The 25030-nt window shown below is 28.4% G+C and overlaps 1 protein-coding gene across 8 annotated transcripts in view; it reads left to right on the forward strand.

The window, feature by feature from the left end:
* Nucleotides 1-25030, forward strand: part of Unc-115a (Uncoordinated 115a) — a 34164-nt gene that overhangs the window by 2878 nt on the left and 6256 nt on the right. For 2 of the 8 annotated variants that reach the window (XM_024364358.2, XM_024364359.2), the window contains 12 exons: nt 259-442; nt 598-707; nt 1466-1592; nt 2623-2716; nt 2801-2891; nt 6401-6507; nt 6821-6880; nt 9718-9883; nt 10537-10946; nt 11052-11232; nt 15954-16070; nt 23659-23735. In XM_024364358.2, coding sequence (XP_024220126.1) covers nt 259-442; nt 598-707; nt 1466-1592; nt 2623-2716; nt 2801-2891; nt 6401-6507; nt 6821-6880; nt 9718-9883; nt 10537-10946; nt 11052-11232; nt 15954-16070; nt 23659-23735 — 1724 coding nt within the window. Of the gene's footprint in view, nt 1-258; nt 443-597; nt 708-1465; nt 1593-2622; nt 2717-2800; nt 2892-6400; nt 6508-6820; nt 6881-9717; nt 9884-10536; nt 10947-11051; nt 11233-15953; nt 16071-23658; nt 23736-23806; nt 23884-25030 lie in introns of all 8 variants that reach the window. The other 6 variants (XR_001342601.2, XM_014415400.2, XM_014415398.2 and 3 more) reach the window with 6 other exon arrangements.

Consider the following 25030-nt stretch of genomic DNA (forward strand, 5'->3'; position numbering starts at 1 on the left):
ATATATACTGTGAATTTTTACATTAGCTTTAAAATATTTGTTTAGGTATTATATCTCTTCATACATTATTGATTAAAATATTATAAACTGATTTATTTTTAAAGTTCCATATCTATGGTATTTTTGGTTTATTGCAGTAAATATTTATGTGTATTTAAACATTATTTTATTCCCTAATTATAAATTTTATGTTTAGTTGCTTATGTTTTTATGTAATTATACTAATTATATATTTTATAAACATTTATAATTTTTCAGTTTGTAAGTCCTCTCTTGCTCAAGGAGGATTTTTTTGCAAGGATGGCCAGTATTACTGTACTCCAGATTACCAATCAAGATTCGGAACAAAATGTGCCACTTGTGGAAAATACGTTGAGGGCGAAGTGGTCACGGCTCTTGGCAACACATACCACCAAGCTTGCTTTACTTGTGCTAAATGCAAGTTAGTATAAATTATCTTTCATATAACTGACATTTTCTGTGGATTGTTTACCAAGCTCTATAAGCATGGCACATTAAACTGAATTGATAGTTCAAATTAACTGAACAATTAGTTTATTATTTTAGTATCAAAACATATGTTGTTACTTTTTTCAGACAAGCCTTTCCTAGTGGTGAGCGTGTTACATATACAGGAAAAATAGTTTTATGTTCAAAATGTAGCAATCTTCCTGAAGAGAACAATATACAAACCCAGTCAATTACAGGTTAGTTTAATTATTATTGATTTTATTTTTTATCAATTTCTACAATTTGTTTACTATTTATAAATGACTATTGGTTTAGCTACTTTCTCCGCTTACTGAGGGTCTATTATTATCAGATAAAAGATATTTTTATATTGGTCATCTTCAACTTATTTCAACATAATTTTGATTTTATGCTACTTTGTTCCGAATAGGTTTTCTAATATGATCAATTTAAATAAATGTTTTACATTAATATTTCAATGTGTAATTTTCTTTTTAAATTTAATTGATTTTTTTTATTTACTCGTAAGTAATAAGAGTAAAATTTTGAATCATACGAATACTTAGTTGAAAAAGATTTGTATTGTTAAAAAGTAATAGAGATAATGGAGAGTTGACTTATGATCAAATCTAGGAAATGATGGTTAGGGTACAATTATAATTAAAACACTGCATTTTTATAGTTGATGTCGTTTTTTTTTCACTTGGTCTAAGGACAACAGATAAAAGATTAATATAAGATATAAGAAGTTTAAATAAATATAATGGAATTACTATGAGAAATATGAAAAACTAAAATAGATTAAATAAATATAATATTCAAGTATTTCATAACTATTTATTAGCTAGGTCTACTGATATTAATTGGGCTTTGGTATTCCTTCTTTAAATAACTTTTTACCAACCCAGAATTAATTTCTTTTCTTTTACCTAAGATTAATTTTTCCTATGAAGAAAGGTTTTGGTAATTGTTTGTTCGGTAACTTTCCTTATAGAATGTAGCGGATGCCATGGAGAATTAAAAGAGGGTCAGGCGTTAATAGCCTTAGATCGTCAATGGCATGTCTGGTGCTTTAAATGTAGCGACTGTGAAGTACCGCTTCATGGCGAGTACATGGGAAAGTAAGTATCAATTTCATAATTTGTCAGTCCTGATTTTTGTAGTGGTTTTGTATCTGTAAAATGCTAAGGGACCAAGTCTTAACAGTAGAGAAAATTTGACACCTTACTTCAATAAAAACATACTGCCATTGCTTTACAGCTGCACTATTCACAGAATTGAAATTGATCCTAATACATCTTAAGAAATACACACTAATTCTTTCAAAATAAAACAGTTTTGATTTTTACTTTTATTATTTTTTATACTTATATGATGACACTGATACTTTAAAAAAGTGTATTTATATTTTTTCAAACTTGTTTGTCCTAATTAAGAGGATATTTGTCCCAATACTCATGGATACGCTGTAATTTCTATGTTATTTTTCATCAAATGAAAACTAACATAGTTAGCAGCTTGAACCTGTGCTGTACTCTCCCCTATAAAATCAATAATCCAGTTCTATTTATATAATGAACTAAGGAAAAATATCGATGGCTTACTTCACAGTGGCGTATATTTCCATTAACTTTATGTACTCTCTTTTAGGAAAATTACAATTCATTTTTTGACTGAGTAGATTTAGAATTTATACTTAAATCTGTTCAGTAAAAAGTTAATTTTCGTAAAAGAGAGAACCTTTAATTGTGTTCTTCGTGAAGCTAGTGGAAATATATTTTACACCACTGTGAAGTATTAGCTTATGTTTTTTCTTATTATTGAAATTGATGTAAAATTAGTAGTTATTACCAAACTTTAATAGAAATATCCCATACTAATTCAAGTATAATCAAGATCAACTAGGAATAATATAAAAATAACCAGAAATATATAATCATTTATAATAATATTAACATTTTATCATTTTCCAAATATATAAATCTAGACCAACATAAGACATGATAGGTGATTTTTTTATAAGTATGAGTATAACTTGGAACAGTTTTAATGGTTTCTGAGAAGCCATTCTTGATTTGTCTCAATTTTTCATCCTGGTATTTATTAGTTTCTTCATATTTTCGCTCATCTTCCTTTTCAAATATTTTTTAGGGATGGTGTTCCTTATTGTGAAAAAGATTATCAAAAACATTTTGGGGTCAAGTGTGCCTATTGCACCCGCTATATATCTGGCAAGGTCTTACAGGTGATAAAAGTTTTTGTTTTTATGTGTTGCATACATTTAGACAATGCAGCTAATTTTTATTTTTTATTTTATCTTAATTTTTAGGCAGGTGATAATCATCATTTCCACCCAACATGTGCAAGATGTACTAAATGTGGTGATCCATTTGGTGATGGCGAAGAAATGTATTTACAAGGTAATATCAATGTGTGATATGATTATGTATAAAAAAACTGTAAAACATAAATATTTTATCCCTAATCAAAAAATTAATTGATTTTTTAATTTATTACACTTGAATAAATAAAAAAAATTCTTAATGCAATAAAGTATTATAAACACCCTCCTCCTTTACTCTTTATTTGTGCCAAGGCAGGTCACACTAAATGATAAATTGATAAATAAATTATTATTGTTGTATAATAAACTAATTAAATTCTCTTCTATATCAACAGCTGTTAAAATTCAATGATTCTTAATGCATGTTAGTTGTAAATTGCATTATTGAAAACTTATCTTTCATATATTAATTATGATGCAGATTATTTGCTTTATTTAAATTTTATGTGGCAAATTCTATTTTATATTTCATTGTGTCATGTTTAATTAATTTATTTAATTTGCTTATAATTACTATATTAGTTTCCAAATGCTATGAGAAATTTTTATGAGTATTTTGAAGTCTTTGTGTGATTATATTTCATTTGAATATTTTACAAATAAAAAAAAAATCTATATTTTTTGCTTAGTATGAATCACAGTTTTGAAATAGTTTTGGGGACATTCTGCCTTAAAAATAAATTTTAGAAAGGTTCTGACCTGGATACCCAATCTGATGACCTTGGGTTTGGCCACTCACAGAAATTGAGAAACCCGAAAAAACAAAAAAACAATTTGTGTGAATTTAATGCTCTTGATAAGAATTTATCTTGTTTACTTTACAAATTGCTTTTATGAAATTTTTTACATTTTTAATTCTTTTAACTATAAATGTATGGTTCCTTCAGTTTTCACTGATTTTTGTAATTAGTGGGTATGTGATGTTCAATTATTTAAAAAAAATTAAAGTTAAATGAGTTATAATTACTTTTTTTATGATGAAATGTGCTTAATAATTTTCCAAATTTTTTTCTTCTTATTTTAATTTTTATTATATCACTTTATTTGAATATATGGAGGTCTTGGAACAAGAATATGATGACAAATCAAATGGTGTGAATTTTTAATTAGAACAGTTTCAAAAAAATTCTACGATCCTTATTTAAAATAATATGAAAAGTATAGATAATTATGTTGGAATTATGGTTTTAGACAAACTAACACAATAATAACCTTATAAAGACACAAAAAGCGTTTTTGGAAAATTTTTATATTTAAAATTGTCACATTGTTGCCCCTAAACTATTAATATATTAGATCATAACTGGTATTAGGTCATACATTATTTTATCAAAAATAAATTTTGTATTCCTTCTTCACTAAACAATTCTGCTTTATTTATTGGTACAAACCGCTCAAGTCTGAGATAAGTTTTTACTTAATATAGACTATATTTAATTTAAAGAGTACCATAACAAGAAAAATAAATGAATAAAATATTTAATTGAATATAGATAGTCATCATTGTCGCTTAAGCTGTGATATCTATGAAGTCCGAAAAAATCAACAATAAGTTTTTTCAACGATTTAAAATGAAAGCAATCTACGCATCATTCCTGATATATATTATCACGACCATCTCATTGTAGAATACCTTTATAATATTTTTTTATTTCAAGAATTCTACTAAGGTGTCTCTAATATTGTGTTGATTTTTATTTTTTTAAAATGATATAAAGATTTTTTTCTGAGTTACGAGATATCGCAACTCAAGCAACAATATTTGATATGACTCATCTGAAATCAGCTATTTTTATCAATGAAAAAACCTGTATTTTTTTTATCAAGAAAATATAAATCCTTATTTTCATATAAACCTATAACATTTTGACCAAACAGCAGTGATATTATACTTTTCAAAGCTTCTTTAGATGTATTTCACCTGATTTTCCTGAAAACCTCTCCTTATGTAGGAACTAGTGGCCTGACTTTTACATAGAAGTAAATACCATGATTTGATTATGTAATCTTAATGTTTCAAAAGCAACTTAAGCCACATTTTCTTTTACAAAGTACAACACTCATGTTTTTAAAATTAATTATATCTTATTTTTTTCTTAACACAGTTCCAGGGATTATATTTCTATATAGATATTTTAGAATTATCACCTCCATCATCAACTTAAAACGTTTTTACTTTTTTTTGTCTGACTGCTGGTTACAATTTATAATTTTAGTACATTGAAGGAAGAGGGTTCAGGTAGCAGTCAAGAAAAGTACAAAAATAGCAGATAAACTATTTGTTAGTAACTGGTAAACAAATTTTAAAAAATTGGTGCATTGCACTCATCACAAAAATTTTACTTACCCCCCTACATACGACATAAAGAATTGCATAGATTGATGGGTTCGTGTACAAGTTACATTTATTTTTTTGATTTTTGAAAAAAAAAATCTTAAGACTAGGTAAGGTAGAAATCATGAAAAAATAATTTTTATTTTATTAATGCTCTAAAAATTCAAATTTTAGGGGTTTCTTGAGCTGGGAGTAACGAATATAAATTTTGTACCTGGAAAGAATGCGAAAGTTTAATAACGTCGTAATGCAAATGGGAAAGCTCAGGTGGCCTCCACTTTTCATGTCTGAATCGGATCCCTCGTGTTTTCCCCTTTAGTTATTCATAAAATTCTTTAATATTTTGTATTTATACATTGTTTATTATTGCTAACTATGAGAACTATTTATTTTTTAGCAAATAATCCAAATTAAAGATATTTTAGGAGAATTCTTTTTTTTTAAATTGTCATTTAAGCGCTATAAAACTATTTTAATGAGGATAAAACCTAGCTAATATTAAAGACCATTTAATTCTACATTGACATGGCAAGTTTAATCAAAATCGTTATAGCTGTTTTTGAGAGAATCAATAAAATGTGAAAATTTGATTCTATGAAATGGCACTTCTAGTCTGTCAATTTTATCAAAAAATTTGTCACATCTCAGATTATATACCCACCTTAAAAATATTTCAGTTTTGTACAACTTTGTTTTTGAGCTTGGCTGTTCGCACATATATAGAAACATTTTGTGAGATCTGGTTTTTTGGACTCAGGGTACCTCAAAACATGTATTTCCGTTGAAATTTTGTAAGATTGAATTACTTTCCCTTACTATATATTCAATATGAAGATAAGTGAAAGTAAAAATTATTACTAACTGGTAAAATAGAAAAACTATGTATTAGTAAAATATTTATTGGTTGTTGATAAATAGTTTTTCTGATAAGTTTGTACTTTATTTTAGATTTTGTAGATTTACCCCTTAAACCAAAAGGTGTAAATATAACAAAATTATTATAGAAAGAATTCTTTACTAAAAGATATTAAGTACTGACTTTCAAGGACACATAAAACCCTTAACGCTTCGTCTTCACTATTTTATTTTTCTAAACCTTTCGAGCAAAGAAATGAAAATAGATGATTATTTTTCCTAAGAGATTGAAAAAAATAAAATGAAAATGTTGCTGTTTAGTTAATCTTCTTTGATTGTGTTTCTGTTTAAAAATAAATATTTATGAATGGTATAGAAAATGACTTTTTGTTTAGGTTCAGCCATTTGGCACCCTAGGTGTGGTCCTGGACCCCAGACGGAATCTCTTGCTAACGGTCATTCTCATACTGAACTCGACAGAATGTCAAATAGTGAGATGCAGGTAATATCAGTTTGTTAGGTTTTAGTTCGCTCTTGTCCTTTTATCTATTTAGCTAAGCAGATAATTTTAAACGCAGATTACACTATCTAGTATGTAATTTTTGCTTGTGTGATATCAGACTGCTAAAGTAAAATGCATAATTAAAATTTTGTTTTATATTAAATTTGAAGCATGTTTCTTTATATACTTCCATGCAACTTTTTTTTTCTTTGTTTTTATGATTTTTATTTATGCTTTTTATTTAATTTTTTGTTAACTTTCCATTTGGCAAGTGGAAATTATTGTGGTGTGCACTTGTGTTGTGTTGTTCCAGTTGTCTCTTCGATCGCAAGCAACTAGTTTGAATGGTTCCCTCTACGGCATAGATCGAAAGGTATGATTTAGAGTAGTTATTGTTATCTTATTTTTATTTAAGAAAAAAGTATTTTGGTTGTTATTTAGATGTTAGAAAGTAGAATAAAGTAGTTGCCAATATCACGGTTTTATTTATTTTATGTAATCGTCAGTTTTCCATTAAAATCAGTAAGTGTCTATTTCATGACTGTTACAATTTTTATCGCATCCTTGCATGTTTTTTAGAAATTTAACCAAAATAGTTTTATCATTAGACCAAGGTTTTATATCGTACGAACGTATAGCTTTATTTTGAGTTTAAAACAACTTTCAAGACAGAAAACGATTTGGGCTGTAAATAAAATTAAATTTGATCATACTCTGTCATTTATGTGCGATTAGGGCATATATTTCATTTATTTATTTACTTAATTAGGTTTTTAAATAAATTCCTAATAGATAATTTCATATTATTTGATCATAACGATTCCTTAGTGTTAAAAAGAATTCTGGTAAAGTTGGGGCATTCTTTTACTAATTTTTTGGTTATTTAATTAAAACAATTCTTATAAAATATTCGTGTTAATCTTTTAAAAATTAATATCTTCAAAAGAGATAAAACCTATTAAATTGGTTGTCTAGCCAGATAAGCCAGCCCTTTCAATGATACAGTTAGCTTTTTTGATCTGCAAATTTATTTATTCAACCAATTTATTTGGTATGGGTTAACTGCTTGATTAGATTTTGATCAATTAGCTAACTGTTCAGTAAATCATATAATTATTCTAAATATGATAGAAAATCAGTTTAAAGAATCCAGTTAAAAAATAAAAAGTATAAAGGTTCACCTCTTAACAATTTCCCTATTAAAAAGCTGGACGAATGTTATAGAGAAATATCATCATCAAAGGTAAGCTTTAGATTCCATCTACTCATGAATCTCATTACTCAACTAATCTTAAAACCTGTAAACAAGAACAGGTTGTTTTTGCTCATAGAATTAAATAAACTCCTATTTTTTTCCTGAGTCAATAAGATAACGTTAGCTATATTTTTCATGTTAAAATTGATTTTCTGAATTTATTTATATTTTATATGTTGGATGCTCACTGTGAGATCACTCATAGTTTGCATTCTTGCCTAGGATGTTTGCTACGAGTTATCTCCTATTTTTAAATGCTAGTTGTTAACTTACCATATTTCACGATTTATACAAATTTCTTTGTTGCTGCACGACTACGGGACTTGAAAAAAAAAAAATACTAGAAAACCTGCTGTAGGCAACAACAAAAACTATATGTTATTTTGTAGTGGGCAGTCAACTTGTTAATCAAGCATACAAACTTGACAACAGGAAGAGATAGTCAGGGGTGTGAAGAGTAGTAGTGAACACAATTAAGTAAAACAATTCTATTTGTGATGATATTTTGGCCTAAATTTAAATATTCATCAGGGTTGTCATCGTGTGGACTTTCTGTTCACTCATAATGGAATGTACATGAGCATTATATTATATTATATATTACTGTAACGTTTATTTTCTAAATTGTTTCATGGGGTGTATAGGATTAACTGTAATCTTCCATTTGTCAATGTCAACCCAATTCACTTAATTTATGTTGTTTTATTTTTTATGGATTTGGTTTATTGTTCATAATGTCTCTGTTACTTGGTGTTTTATGGTCAGGCTTGTGGATATTTGTTACCAATATATTTAGGCTTGTGATATAAAATAATGATTGTATATTAAGAGTGTAACATGAAAAACAGCAATTTAAATATTACTTAGTTGGGAAATTAGTTTTGTGGAGCTGTATTAATATTATGTCTGCTAGAGTTTCGTAAGTGCTGTACTATCACAAAAGAAGTTGTATTTTTAGAGGTATATCCAATGAATGACTCTTTGAATGATTGGTGGAAACTGACTCCAAATATATTATCGCTTCGAAAATAGGCTTTAGTGCCTTAGAGCATAATACAAGATTTGAAAAAATAAAATTGAAATTATTAACTATCCCTAAAATAATAAATGGGAAATAAAAAAAAAATGAAACAATAATAATTAACAAAAATTGTAAAAAGAGGAAAAATAAAAATAAAACCATATATATATAAAATATTAATATAAAATTTATATATAAAAAGAAAACAATTATAAACCATAAGGTGACTAACTCCTAATAAAATAAAATGAAAGAGGATCAAACACATATGAGCTAAAAATAATTAGCAAGAAGGAGCAATAAATGTTTATATACATATTTACAAGTTTTAAATGAAAATCAGAAACATCAAATTAAAAAAAAATAATCTTAAAATTGCAAAAAAAAAATATCCTGTAACAAATTTTGAATCTTATGGTATATTATAATGTAATGAATATTACAATAATATAATGAAGAAATGATTATATTAACATTTATACATATTTATAGATTCTAAATAAATATTAAAAACATCCAATAATATTTAAATTAAATTTCATCTTTCTTTCTATCAATTTAAAAGTTTAATTACATTAAAATCACTTTGAATTGTATCCTAACATAATATTTTGGTTCTTTCTGTCCACAGCAATATCTCAACATGAATGGCATAGCTAATTTTTAAAATTTCAGATGGCATTCTTCACCTCCATTCTGTTTCTGTTATTATTTTAAGTACATGATTACCGGTCAGTTGATATATCTCTAAAAATGAAAGAGTTCTGTTAAATTACATATTAAAGTGACGTTCAAATTTGAATTAATCTTTTGTTTCTGTCATATCAATATTAAGAGAGATTGCTATATTACTGTAATTTTTTTAGTACCTTTGATTTATGTTATAAATATTTATCATTTAATTTTATCTTATTAATATTATTGTTTGACCCAGAGAGCAGGGAGCCCTGGCCTGCTACTGCGTGAGTATAGGAGGGACTATTCCGACATCAGCAGGATCTACACCTATAGCTATCTTACCGAAGAGCCTGCGTATCTCAAGCGACCTATTGAGCCCTACGACAAACCTCCAGTATCTCCACACTTCCACAGACCACCCTGTGAGTAGATAATCAAGTGTTCATATGATTAAATGTAACTAAGGTAATATGTTTGTTGGACATTCAAAATAGAATGTATGGTGAAACTTTTTTATAACAGACAACTATGGAAATGATATTTAGTCTGTTAGAGAAATGTCCCTTAAAGGGAAAAAAAAAAAACAGCATCTCTGGGGAAAATTTTTTAAACTATAGTAATTATTTATTAATTTATTAACATATACATTAACTTCTTGTTTGAATTAGGTAATGAATTGAAAACAAAAACTTAAACATTATTATTTCTCTCCAATGTTTCAGCCTTTAAGCCATTATTAAGGAACCTTTAAAATTGATGTATTGAGGTTTAAAAATTATTTTCTATTACAGGCTATTATGCTTAAGTTGGTTAATAAACAATTATACTTTTATTTCAATCGCTTTAACTAATAAACAAAGCCTATTTATTATCGATTTGTTAGTTTATGAAAGGTGATAAAGAATAGGCTAATGTGTTTAACGCTTAAAGTGGTTAAAATTAAAGTGTAATAATCTTCAAGTTGAGAAAATTTGCACAAAATATTTATTTCCTATTTGTTTTAAAGCTTATTTTCATCTGTTTCTTATATCTTCTTTGTCTCAGGGGAACTTATTCCTTCTTTTCATTTTTACAGATGGAGGTGGCTTACGTAGTAGTGGAAAGTGGTCCCGACAGAGCGGGGGTATGATAGGACTGGTTGAAAGTCTCCGTGAGACAAGACCAAAATCTCCGCACATGAACAATGAGGAGCCCATAGAGCTTGCTCATTTTCCTGATGCCCATCCACCACGTCCCAATGAAAAACCTAAAATCGAAAGGGATGATTTTCCTGCTCCACCATATCCTTATACTGATCCTGGTGAGTTCAATAATTGTAATTATCCATTCCTCACTTATTTAAATTTTTCTATTTCATACTCTTGCCTTATTACAGAGAGACGTCGACGTTGGTCTGATTCTTATAAAGGAGTTCCTGATTCCGAAGAAGAAGATGAAGTAGACACTACTTCTGCTTCTACAAAACCTCCTGAAACTAAATTAAAGGTTAGAATTTATATGTTATATCTATACATAATTTGTTAAATGTTTTATATTGAATAATAATTAGCTAAATACTGAATTTTCAATTTTCTTTTCTTTTATTCGTAGAAGGAGGAAGCTGAGCTGTCTAAACTGTCTTCTGGTATGGGTCGCGTGTTCTTGGCCTCTGTCAAGGAACGGGAGAGATTGATGCGGCAGAGGCAGCTAGATCCGAGAAATGCCTCCAGGTCGCCTTCAGCCTCTTCTCAACCTTCTCTAAGACTAAGATATCAAAGCCCTATCAATGCTTGTGAGTATTACCTTAATTGTTATAATGTCTACTCACCAAAGCATGTTTTTAATTAAATGCACATTTTTTGAGAACCTTAAGCCTACAATTTTAAATGTATTATTTTTTACAAGATCATTGAATTATTATCAAAAGGATTAGCAAAGAAAAAGCTGAATATCACCAAAATTTATTGAGGCTGGTGGAGTCAGCAGTTTGAGGCTGTTGGGGTCTTGAAGCGCTTCCACTATTTAGTCCCAAAAGGGTTAAATCATTAACTTAACATCTACTCAACATATTAATTTTTATTGTCACAGTAGAACACTGTTTTTCTGGAATAATGTGATCAGAACTATTCCGGATAATGGTAAATAAACTTATTTAGCATCATATGATAATTTCTATCTACCAAGCAGAATGATAGTGCTTTTTTTAAATAGCTCACTTTTAGCGGTGAAAACGTAATAAATGACATCACTTGCTTTATTCTGAGATTTTTCTCTCTTAAAAATGTATTGGATTAAAGGAAATGGATCATAATTGTGCCATATTCAGCAGTGACTGTGATTTTTTGGCAAGCTACCAATTTCAGGTGTGGCTTGATGTAGTACTATATTATTTATTTGCTTTTTATTGAAGAGCACTGGACTCAGTTTTTTGAATGCCTTATTTGATTTATCCATTTGGTAGCAATAACTTTCCAAATCAGGAGAAATTGATGATGTGTCTGTTGCTACCCTTAATTTCTGACTATATAGATATAAAATATACGGAATTATCAAAAAATTTCTTTTTTGCAAAATGCTCCTATGGAATCCACTCTTGTGGCCTAAGCTGTGTTCTGATTGGAGAAGAATAGCATGAGCGGTGACTACAGTTCAACAATAAAAAAGTCAAACATATATAATATAACTGAGAGTCCTTTGTTGAACATTTAAAGTTCATTGTGTATATTTGATTTTTTTAAAACCTGATAATGCATTTATTTCCCACTCGTTCTATGCTTCTCCAGTTAGGATATAGACTAATGGTATTCAGTTATCATCCAGGTTAACAACAGTTCATTTCTGTTCTAAGTTACACTGGATATAGGACTTGGTCATGTAAATTTATTTGATGCAGCTCATGAATTACTGTGCTGAAGAACCTAAATACCATAATTGAGTTTCTGTGATGAATTTGACTCTTCTGTTATATCCTTAATACAAAAAAAAAAAATTATCTACATATTATTTCAGATCTACAATAGTCTTCTTGAGTAAAGCCTAAGATATGTCAGAACTCAATTTTACTTGTCAATATATATTGTATTGTACTTCAACAATACAATTTATATTGTTGAAGTAAATTTTAATTACATTTATTTATAGCTAAATCAGGTATGATTAATGTTACCAGATCTTTATCTTTATTAATTTTAACTCATGATTTCAAGTAAGATTTCTGTTAGCTTTAACGTATGCATTGCTTGAAATGTCTTTTGAATGCCTAGATTTTTTTCAGTATGTTTGATCTACACAATTATTTAGATGAATGATATTTGATATTTCTTCAGAATTACTGTAGCAGTAAAGTATTAGTCATATTGCTGGAACCAATAAAATAATTAAGATATGCTAGGCATTTGATTTGGAAGTTTTGTTTGGCCTTAATTAATTATAATTTCAATCCTACTTCTATGTGTATAAATTATTTATTTTCCTTTTGAAATTATGTTAGGAAGCATGCATGTTACATAATTATGCAATAACTGTAATTTTCGTGTTCACTAGAACTCACGCACCCTTTATGTTAAAGTCTAAAGAATTTCTTTATCTTTTATTTTTATAAAAAATTTCTAAATTAGTGAGGTAACTATGACACCCATTTTTCTCTTTAACATAAAACATAAGATAGATCTGGAATAGAACTTAGTAATTCAGCGTATCATATGCCAACTGAACAAAATAAAAACTACAGTACATCTGGTTGTATTATTATTTGAAGTGTCAATTTTTAGGTTTAAAAACATGAATTAGATTGTTTATAATTGTATTAATTAAAAAGGATATGCAAAAATATAGTTAAATTTTAATCGTTCTTATAAAAGAATTCGTAAAATTTCCTATTCAATATAGTTAAATTTTAATCATACTAGATGTTTAATTGTCAATATGAAAATGGATTATTCCAATTTAATAACTTGGAAATAATAAACTGATTAATTATTTAATGAGTAACATCAACATACCTTTTCAATTTTAAAACACCATAAAAAACTTAGAGGAGTCTCTTTGAATGAGTAGCTAACTTTGAATAGCCTATTTCCCAAATAACCCCCAAACATATCAATCCTTAAACAGCTCCTAAGATTCTGAAATTCATTCTCCTCACCTATGACTGGATGCCTAGTATACGTAGGACAACCTGGTGAACAAGAAATGAGTCTGAAGAGATCTATGAACTGGTTCATAAGATTCATCTTGCATATTTCCAAATGTTCCCAAAGCTCTCACTATTATTCCGAGCAAAGTTGGCTCTATCCCAGTATCCGAAGCTTGGTGCATTTATATTCCCAACATTAAGAAGCAACAAACTTTCCTACATAATTGACCTCCTCACCCTGTGTTTATCCTCAACCTGTTAAATACAAAATCTCAACCTACCAATTTGTACATCCCTTCCCATTGAACTCCTTCCTTTGATAAATCATCATCATCTGAGCTACCTCATTTTGGAATTCTTTACTGGTGAAGCGGGTTCTCCCCATTCTATATCATCGCTTGGCTATACTGCTAATGTGAAAAACACCTTCAGTGGACCCCACATATTTACTTTGATTTCAAGTCATTTGCTATTATGGTAAAAAAAGAATATTAATACTTGTGTTACACATGTTCTTGTTTTGTATAAATTTTTAATAATAAAAAAAAGGATAATTAAATAAAAATTGGAATCCCTAATTCATATCCATTCATAAAACTTCCTCCTTAACATCATTTAAACATTAATGATTTTTCCATCTCCTTGATTATCAATTTTCTTTATACTTGCTAATAATAATTATCCATGCAAGCTTGCATAACTATGTATATTTTTTTATGTTTTGTTCTTGTTGTATTTATATAATTATTATATCCATTAGTGTTTATTTTAATAACTTCTTTAAATTTAAAATTTAAATCAATCATACAAAATAATAATCAGACATGTTTATTCAATGGTAAATTAGGAAACATAATCACCGGTACACATAAAGATGCGAGCAATGTTGATGTGAGCTGACCATTGAGACTTACGGTAGATCGTTAGGCTTAAAAGTTTGGTGTCCCATGTGTTTACAGATCTACTTACAACAGTTAATTTCTCATTTTACAAAAGTTCTCATCTTACCTGCTGATTCTCAACACCTAATAAAAAGGATGAAACAAAGCTTTATCCTGTCTTGTGGAAGATTTGAGACATTGAATAACTGAATGACAATAAAATTGACTTAAAACTAGTTAGAATATCAAATTTTCTTCTAAAAGAAGCTTAGTTACAAATTCTAACATAATTAAGTAAAATCATCATGAATTTGCTATGTTTACCTTAAATCCAAGAGCTCGGAAGGGAGGGAGAGGAGAGGATGTTGTTATTTGAACCCAATTTTTATTATTTTAATGAAAACTATATATTTACTGGTCAAAATTGATGACTATGTCCACCATAGTTAGCAATAGTTCTTGAGATGTAATTTTTTCATAAACCAAAAGTTTTTCAAATTTATAGAAAGTCAATATTTTGTAAATTTGTGTTAGCTATGGAAACAGCTGCTCCTAAGAACAACGTACAGATGTCTAGTAGTTCTTAATTGAGGAGCAGTTTCCATGATATTTTCCAAAATTAATTCACAAAATATTTATTTTTTTGTTTTTTGGAAAAAAATATTGTCTTTTGAAAAACTGAATCTCGAGAAATATAGAAAATCAGGAGCTCCTATTTTAGAAAATTTACCCTACTTTAAATAATGTGCTGTGAATTTTTTCAGTGTTGTGGTTTGTTTTATGGATATGGAACTCTAAAAGAAAAATTTAATTTTTTTCTCAAATAAAATTAAGTTCAGAGGACGTGCACCTTTTACTTCAATATTTACTTTTTAATGACATTTACTATATCCATTGTATAGTCTAGGTTAAAATTGAAGCATTTTTTAACAGAAAATAATGCACATTGTTTTCTTTATTTGAAAGAACTCAAAAATGAATTTTATGGAAAGCCGCCCATTTTTTATTTCTGCATACCATGGTTGGCAGAGTAATCAATTTTAACTGTTAATTGTACATAGTTTTCATTAAAGTAATAAAAATTGGAGTGAAACAACTTCTTTTTTTCTCCTCTTGGTGGTCTTGGACTACTTTTTCTGTTGACGAAATTTGATGATAGTTATTTATCATTGATCTTAATAATGAGCTTATAAGTATTTGTTGCTCATTTCTCAGATTTTTGTGTTTATTTTCCAATCCAAATGTATTGATAAACATAATCAACCTCTTTACTTGAATTGTTCCGAAGTTTTAAGTGGTGTAATAGATTTATTAAAATAAATAGAATAATTACACATTTTTGTTTTTGTGGATTTTAATGTGTTATCGTTGCTTTCTGCACTCATTTGTAGCAAATGAAAGATTTGTGACCAATTTTTGAAAACAGCATGAGAAAAAAAAAAATGAAAAGAATTTGAATGGTGTAGTGTGGATTGTGAGTGATGAAGATGTTTGCAGCTCCTTCAAGGAACTTGGACGCTCCTCGGCCGTGGGATGATGAGGATACCCTCGACAGATGCTCCAGTTACCGATCTTCAGTGGGACGCTCCATCCCTACCATTCCTACTTATAATGGTAAATATTCTACGGATGGCTTATAATAATATTGCATCAACTACTTAACATCATACTTAGATTGGATTTTCGCCATTTTCTATCTTCTAGTTATATTAACTTAGACTGGTTATTATGATTAAATTTTGGGAGATATATCTTCTTTTAACATTCTTAGATTTTTTAACATACAAGTAACATCCATTTGCTTATTGTAGTTCCTTTTATTAATTGAAAAAAAATAGATTAGCTTTCTATTTCTTTAAAACAACTTTTTTAACTGAACCCTAATTCCACATTTTGCCCGGTGTCATGCAGAAAGTTATTGATATATATTGCTAGTTTTTTTATTATGCACACTTTTTCTGGATCATTAAGGAATATAAAATAATTTAGCAGCAGTATTCATTTGGTTTACCCCTCAGTATACAATAATTGATTTATCAGATTCATTTTTCACCTTGCGCTTTGACTATAATGCCTAATTCCTCTAGCTATATAGCATTTTTATTAGTCTTCTATCGACCAAATATTTGTCAGAAATATTATTGAAAATGAAATTTCTCAACTCTTCAAACATTATTATTATTGTCTCATCAAACTTATCATCTACCATCTGACCTTAAGATTTTTATTATTCCTAAGTTTGTCCACAGTAAAGTCAATGAATACTTTTTGGTGGAACTGACTGTTCAGCCAGAATTGATTACGGGGCTTTGTTTGGATTAATTAGGAGGTGAACATGCTTAAAGACTTTTTTTATAAATTTCGATAGCAGCTGGTGCTAGCTTAAAATATTTTAAAATATAAATTAAAACGTATTAAATTTCTTACAAGAATCTTCATATTAATTTTTTTTTGTTATTATAGTTTAAGAAATATACCCTCATCAAAATAATAAATTTAGAAAAAAATCTTAATACCTTTTGATTCATTATTAAAAATTATGAGAGATAGTTGACCGTGGATGACGTACGAGGAGAAGATGGTTGGGGGTGCAGTCAAAATGAAACACAAATAAGTTGGTGTAACCTATGGTAATAATATCTTTCATTGGATGAGCTCACTTTATAGTCATTGTGGTGGGCTTACTTTATGGTCATCCTCTTTTTTGCACATTTTTATCTTCAAGAAATGGAAATTTTAGATAGATACGTTTTTCTGGAAATTCATATCAAATGGCCTTCCTCCCCTCCCTACAAAAAAAAAAATCAGGACATGTTAAGATAATATATATTCTGTTTAAAAATAAATATTTCATTGCATGTATAAATAGAGCCTTTGGTTCACCAATTAAAAAAAAACACATTAATTTTAGCTCATTTACTCCCTTCCCTCCATCAAAAGTTTAAAATTAGATAGTAAAAATACTTTTCCCTTTGTAATGTCTCAACTTGAAGTACTTTTTGATTCATGAGAATAGATAATATTATAAGGAAGTAAATGGATGTTACATAGCTAATGATTATTTAACATTTTCCATGTTATAGTTATAACATACCTAATAACATTTATAGGATTTATTCTTTTCCCCTTGAGCACTTAGCATGTTACAATAAAACCAGGTTTATTGAAGTTTTCTAAAACCAGATATTGAATTAATTATATTTCGATTATGAAATACGAAAAATTATCATATATAGATTTAATTTATCAGAATATTTTTTTAAGTGACAAAACATCTTGAAATTATTTATTAATTTTTTATTTTACATAGTTTTTCTTGTAATACATCATTTATCTGCATTAATTCAGTCATTCTCTTTTATTACAAATACTTGAAGATGAATATATTTTGTTGGTGAACTTTGACCTTTTATGGTTATCCATCCATACTTTTATGCTCAGCCACAAAAAAAAAAAAATAAATAAATAAAAAAAATATGATTAAATATTTACATAAAACATTATCTACAAAACGTTTTAATGCTGGTTTGGGTTATGAAAGTTGGGTTATGAAAATATATAGCAGCAATATGAGAGGTAATGTTGGTCTGATAAAGGGTTCCAGGCATAGCATAAGTAAATCTTTGATATGAATTTGCGAAATTTAAAATCTAGAAAAGATTGATTGATTATGAGGATGATTGTAAAAAAGATTCCAGGAAATACTCCTAACCATAATTCAAGAAGAACTAGTTTAACTCATAGTTAGAGCGAGAAATCAATTAAGTAAGTGCATCTAGAGTTTCAGAAGTATTTAAATTTTTTCTTTTTCTCAGCTGTTCTTTTATACTCATGTTATATTTTCTTGTGGCTTGTCATCTACAATATATTAATCAATATTACGCGCAGAATTCATTTTTTTAAAACACAAATCACTTAAAATTATATAAATCAACTTGTTTTTACTCGATTATGGCTAAGCTACTATGGTAACAGAGTATATATAAGCCTGTTCTTTTTGGTTGGTTACATTGGTATTACTTCAAACATATTATTAATTTAATCATATTCTGGTTATTTTTCTTTTGTTTTGTGGCTGAGTTTATTTTATAAATAACAAATTCTTAAATATTGCTTCAGGTAAACGATGTGAAATTGTTTATTATGTCAATAAAGCTAATCAAGAATTATATATATATTTTTTAAAACAATGCATAAACCATTCATTCTTAGCTTATTAAATCTTTGTAGCCATAACTTCAAAAGACCACTGTAATAGACTTTTATTACTCTTAATAATTTATTTTTCAAATTAATGTTTTCTTTAACTGTAATAATAATATATTTTTTGTATAAATTTGTTGAATAATGTCATTAATAATTATTTTATGTGCGTTTTATATGTTTATATACACACACACTCATATTCTTATAACATATAGAGGTGCTTTTACTCAGGTTTGGGCTAGTTATATTGTACTTGAGTACTGAGTATTTTACTCAAACCATTCCCTTGTGGATAGCAATAATTATGAACATATTTCAAAATTAAGAAATTTTGTATGTTGTAATTATAAATATTTTGGTACTTATTGCTTAATTTCTTTCTTTTGTCGATTGCATATGGGTTTGAGTTGAGTATTGAAACTACTCAGTACTCAAAAGTTAAAAAGTATTTGAGTAATGCCCACTTCTGCTTTTATTATGTATTAACAGTGGATATATAATAATATTAAAGGCTAGTAATGTTTGAGCTAATTTAAACTTGCTTGCTGATGATTAATTCTTAATCATCCAGTATGTTTTCTTATTATGTATATTATGAGGATGGAATCAAACGAATTGGTTTATGCACAACAGTAATTTTTGTAAGTGAATACCTTTTTATATGATGGAGCATGTTGCTATCTTGCATGTTGGATGGCATCTTTCAATATATTTTTTTCTGTTTGTTCTTTTTATTATTTTTTCTACTACCTTTTCTTTTATGGATTGAGGCTTGCACATATTTTTATTTATTTATTTTACCAAATATTGATGTGTTTATGTTTTACAGTTAATATTAAGCGGCTCTTACCCAGTCAATATTACTGACAGTATTATTGAGTTGATATAAATAATGATAGAGCATTATTGAGTGTGTAAGGTAGATATTGATGGAATGAAGTTGGATACATTCAGCGTAATATTGTTCTTTGGTATTTTTATTAGTAAATATTCACTGTGTAAGGGCTGTATTAAAACTTAAATTAACCTAAATGACAAATGATATATCAATTACTAGTTATTAATTACCATTTTAGTCTTAAAATACATAACAGTGTCAGCTTAAAATGTCTAACATCTAACTATAGCGATGTTAGATACCACAAAGAGGCTAATTTAAGTTTTAAATAAATAATTTGTTTTTTATTCACCTTTATTGATCTTTCAAATAATTTAATTATTATGTTACTAGAGGATTATTTGCTTGTTTTCATCCTCTTTGCAACTCTGGTCTTATTTTCTTTTTTTTATCTAACCTTTATATTATTAAAACTTTTTGTTTTAATAATTCTCTTACTTTATTTTCACTATCAGATATTAATGTCCAAAGTGTTATTCACATTTGTATTAAGTTGATTGAGAATTTAATTTTTTAATTTACGATGCTTTGACTGGTAATCCTCTCTTCAAATCCCTTGACCTTCTAGGCTCAAAGATATTAATTTAATTCACAATTCCTTATTTTAATAAGTTAACTCTTTTAGCAAAGCGCTTCTTTTGGCATCTACCATTAGTCCAGATTCATTCACACATCTCAAAACTTTTCATAAGTAACTATTAGACAGTTACAGCTTTGCTATCTGTAGCGTTAGTTGAGTTATAAAATTAAATATTGTTCCTCCTTTATCAAGTGTACTCCTGGACATAGTGGAAGAGGTCCAATGTTGAGCTAAGGCGGTGTACAAACAACTGTAGCTTTTGTGCTCCTGTAGGCTTCTGATTATTTAATTTAAAGGTTAGCCTATGTGGTGGTGTTCCACTCTCTTCCGGTCTCTTCTACTTTACAATGATAGTATTTTTCCATGGATTGGATCCAGCTCGAGGTGAGGGAACATAATTTAGAAGAGTGGAAGAATGCCATATTTAGTTCTGTTTGTTATCTCTCTTTTATCATGGAAACCGAAATAAAAATTGTCTCCCAGTTCATAAAATTTTTCTGAATCAAATCCTATGTAGATGTTTTCATTGATATTTCTGGTATTTGAAATTTTCTTTGTACTTTGATTTCTCCTCATTCACTCTCATGATCCCTTCCATTCTCTAGGATTACTTTCCTATCTCCACACATTTGGTCTGTCTTTCCTGAATTAAATTTTATATTTATTTTGGTTGGTTCTCAGTAGATCTATTTTTTTATAAAAGGTCTTGGCCATTTGTAGCTAGCAAGTCATAGCTTTTCTATTTCCTATATGAAATTATAGTAGTTTAGCTTTATTTAATGGCAGGTCCAAGTCAATTATGAAGAGTAACCTAATGTTGTTTCAAATTCTTGTTAGGAATTTGGTTCCTGGTCCTAACCTCTTTCAATAACACTACCGAGGTCATGGAGTGGCCAAGGAAACCCCACATTCAATACCTATCTCATACAGTCCTGGTTCTATTTGTTCCTTTCTCTCGTAATAAAAAGGTGTTTAGAGATGAACATATGAGAATAGAGTACTCTTTACCTTTCTTGACAATCTTCTATGTTATTTATCATGTGGTTTAAGATGAGGTGCTGAGTGTTTTTCTTTCTCTGAAGTTCTTCCCCAAGAGCCCTAGCTATCAACTACTCTTTTCATTCTTGCCTCAAGTATTCTAAGGTAGACTCTTTATTCTGAAGAGATATTCCTCAATGCTACTTTCCCAATTGTCTCCTTTCTTATGAACAAACATGATAACTGCTAATTTACTATCTTTTTCTCTTTCTAAATGAGATTCAGAAGATGAAGTAACATCTCTTAGTCTTCGCTGTCCATCTACTTGACAATATTGTGCTCATGAGTGATTTCATTTAGTCGTGCTGCCTTGCCAAGTTTCATTGCAGAATTTTACAAAGTTCACTTTCTATATCGAATCCTCTTTTAATTTTGGCCACCTGTAGTACCCAAACTTCTCTTCAGACAAAAACATAGTCTATAACAGATTTTTCATTCCTTCCTAATTGTTTCTCTTTCTTAGATTGTTGGTGCTCAAGATTTTTACCCCATTGCCATTTAGACAGTTTTCACCAATTGTTATCTTGGTGTTTGTGCCACCTTTCGTGATCAAAACCTATTCAGTCATTTTGATTTCTTACTACTTTGGATTTGCCTTCTCCAACACCCACTGTTTTATATAGCTATTATTTTCTTCAAACCCAGCACTTTTCTTAGTTCCATTTCCTAAGTACCAAAAAAAAAATTTTCCAGATGAACTAAGTTTCAGATATGGTGAATCCAGATTAGTAGGGTTCTGCTGTAATTTACTAAATCAAGAATAATGAATCCATTTATTGTTTTTTATCCATTTATAATGAATAAAATTAATTTATTCATTAATAAAAAAAACAAAACAGCGGTGATATAATGTTTGTTTTTATTGACTAAGATCATATTAAAGTCGCAATATGCTTACTTTCCTATTTTTATTAACTATATTTAATGGTTGTTGTAATTGTTTAAAACTTTTTTTTTTTTTATTACTTTTGCATTGTTTTTTTTTTTCGCTTTAAAATTTTTTGTATTTTCTTTATCTCAAAGCATTATCCTTTAATATTTTTTATTATTGAGTGGCTTTGCTCTGTAGAAAAGAAACTTTTTCTGTTCAATTTATGTTTTTGTACACTTTGATTACAAAGTGTTGGAAATTCCATTAATTATTTATTAAATCCATTAATTGATTATTAAAACTTGAATAGTTTCAAGTTCCCTTTCATTTTTTTTTCTACCCTATCTTGATTCACTCTTATGAGAGTCATTATATGTAATGTACCGTTTTAAGTTATTCCATCTTACTTGAATTTTCTATTGTATTTTTTTTAGTTTTAAATATTTGTTTTTTAAATAAAATTTTTTGCTTTTAATGTTCTATTAATAGTCTGTAAATGAGTATTAGGATTGAATGAAAAAGTTCTATTTAGAAAATGTATAGTAGAATCTTGATAATTGACTGTTTAGTTTTCCTAAATTGAATATTGGGGAATCCTCTCTGATAACTCAACCAGACTCTTAATATGATGTCTTATCAATGACTATATAGATTATCGGAAAAAGATTTAATGGGTAGAAAAGTTATATTTTTATCCTTAGCATTCAAATGTTTGTTGTACATTTGTTGGAGTTTAAAGAAAAAAGTTAAACTATTAAATGCAGTTTTAATTTAAAATTGAGGAGATTAAATAATTATTACAAATTATATTTATACTCATATTTAAGAATGCCATTTGATTATTATTGTGGATATGCACATAAGAATAAAAACATGGCAATTTTATCTCGTTTTTAGGACGTTTGCTTGTAATTTTTTGTGTAACTTATTTTGTTTCTTATTTTCATAATTAATTAATACTTTAAAAATTGGAACATTTTATTCATTATATAGATATTTTATTAGACAAAGAGGATCTTTATTTCTAATAAAAATTAAAACTTTCATGATAAAATTAAATATCTGGAGATTTAGGATTTGATAAAGCTTTGTTTATAAGAGTTCAACTTCATCTATTGCACTTAACCTTGATTGTATTTGTAAAGAATAAACTTCACAGAATTAACAGGAACAAAATTATACATGATTTCCTGTGAATGATTATATGTTTAGATAAATGACAGTAAATATTACTTTATCTATCATCTATGTGTTCTTTATCATTTATGTTACCTTCTTTTCACTTTTAGCTTTATTATGACAAAAACGGTCATATTATATCAAATGTGTTAGTTATTAATCCACATTTTTTTCTTCTTCTTTTTTTCCCTTTATATAATTGATAATATTAGTTAACCTACACTTCATTCAGTTCTATCAGCCCTGAATCATCTAAATTCTTTCTATCTGGGATCATTTCTCCCTCTTATTTTTATATATTGTATTTTATAGCTTTATATTTTATGCCAAGAACTAATGTTTTGTTCTGCTGCATCATAATTTAATTTTGTTTGATTGACTCACTTGTAGCTTAGACTAGCTTTTAGAGTTTGTTGCATGTGTGTTGTAGCCCACGGAGGTAGTGGCCACCACCAGATGATCGGAAAGGCATCCACCCTCCCGCCGATGGTGTCCCCGAGATATATGGTAAGTAGTTAAGTTAAGCCCTATCTAAGCAGACCCCACCCCCAATAGATATTGTTCACGTTCTGTTACAGTTGTCAGTTCATTGAGGCAGGTACCTAAACCTGGCTACGGCCTTGCTCCGAGGTCTCATACCTTCAGTACGACCACTGTAAGTCCCTAGACAATATAAAGTGTGTCCTTTCATTTCTTTTATTTTTTTTTTGTCTTTTTTTTATTTAATTCTCTTTTTTCTATATATTACATGGTCGTATCATTTGTGAGCTGTCCCTAGACGTGCTTAGAAGCAAATTTTATTTTGCCAGTGCTTTTTGTTGTTTTTGCAATCTCTCTGCAGCTACTTCCATTTTATGTGATTCTTTTCATGTTTTAAAATAGTTTGTTTCATTGGTATATTTCTTGTTTTTCTTTATTATCAGATCGACCTCATCAGCCTTACATGGTTATTAGAACAGTTCACGAGGGAGTGGTGGGGGGGGAGGAGAGTGTGGTCTCAATTGGCTTATTTGAATGCTAAATTAGTGTTTATTAGAATATAAATACAAAGACGCGATTGTGTGTATCCGAGGAATAACATGGCTTTTCATCTAATTTTCTAATTGAAAATAGAATTTAAATAAAGCCCTAAATTTTGAATGTTCCAAGACTCAGCTTATGCTTTATTTGCATTTGAAATCAATCTCGATTCAACTTGTTTCAAAAGAGGGGTCATATTGATTTTTCTTTTCATTGGTATATTTCATAGCTATAGGAATATTTATTAGACTGTAAATACGCAATTATGTCTCTATTTCTGAAGAGTAACTTTGCTTTTAGTTACATTTTATCTTTTGAAATATACTTTAAAATAACCCCAAATTTTGATTCACCAACTGGTGCTATGATTCCTGTCATGCTGTGGATGAATTTGAAATAAATCTTGATTCATATAAATATTGATTTATTGAGTTTGAAGTTAAATATTTTTTTGCCATGGACAAGTAAATCCTTTTACAAACTTGACTGTTTTGAATGAAATGGATCTTTAATCTCCAGTGTTTAAGGCTGTGATTTAACCCAAATTTGCTAGTTTATCAGGTTGTTAGTTGTTTTTATCAGATTAGTAGTCGTTAACTGAAACCAATGGTAATCAATTGCTTGAAAACTTTAATTTATTTTTAAAAATTGAATGGCAGAACTTTTTCTGTTGTTCTCACTAAGCTCGGTAAACCCAGAAGCTTGGTAACTTTCCCAAGAACTCCAACATGTTTCTTAATCCTGATTTTACTAATACTAAGGAGGCAGTGAATAATATATTA

Source organism: Halyomorpha halys, unplaced genomic scaffold, assembly GCF_000696795.3.
Source record: "Halyomorpha halys isolate HHAL.00 unplaced genomic scaffold, Hhal_1.1 Scaffold100.1, whole genome shotgun sequence".
Taxonomy (NCBI): Eukaryota; Metazoa; Arthropoda; class Insecta; order Hemiptera; family Pentatomidae; genus Halyomorpha; species Halyomorpha halys.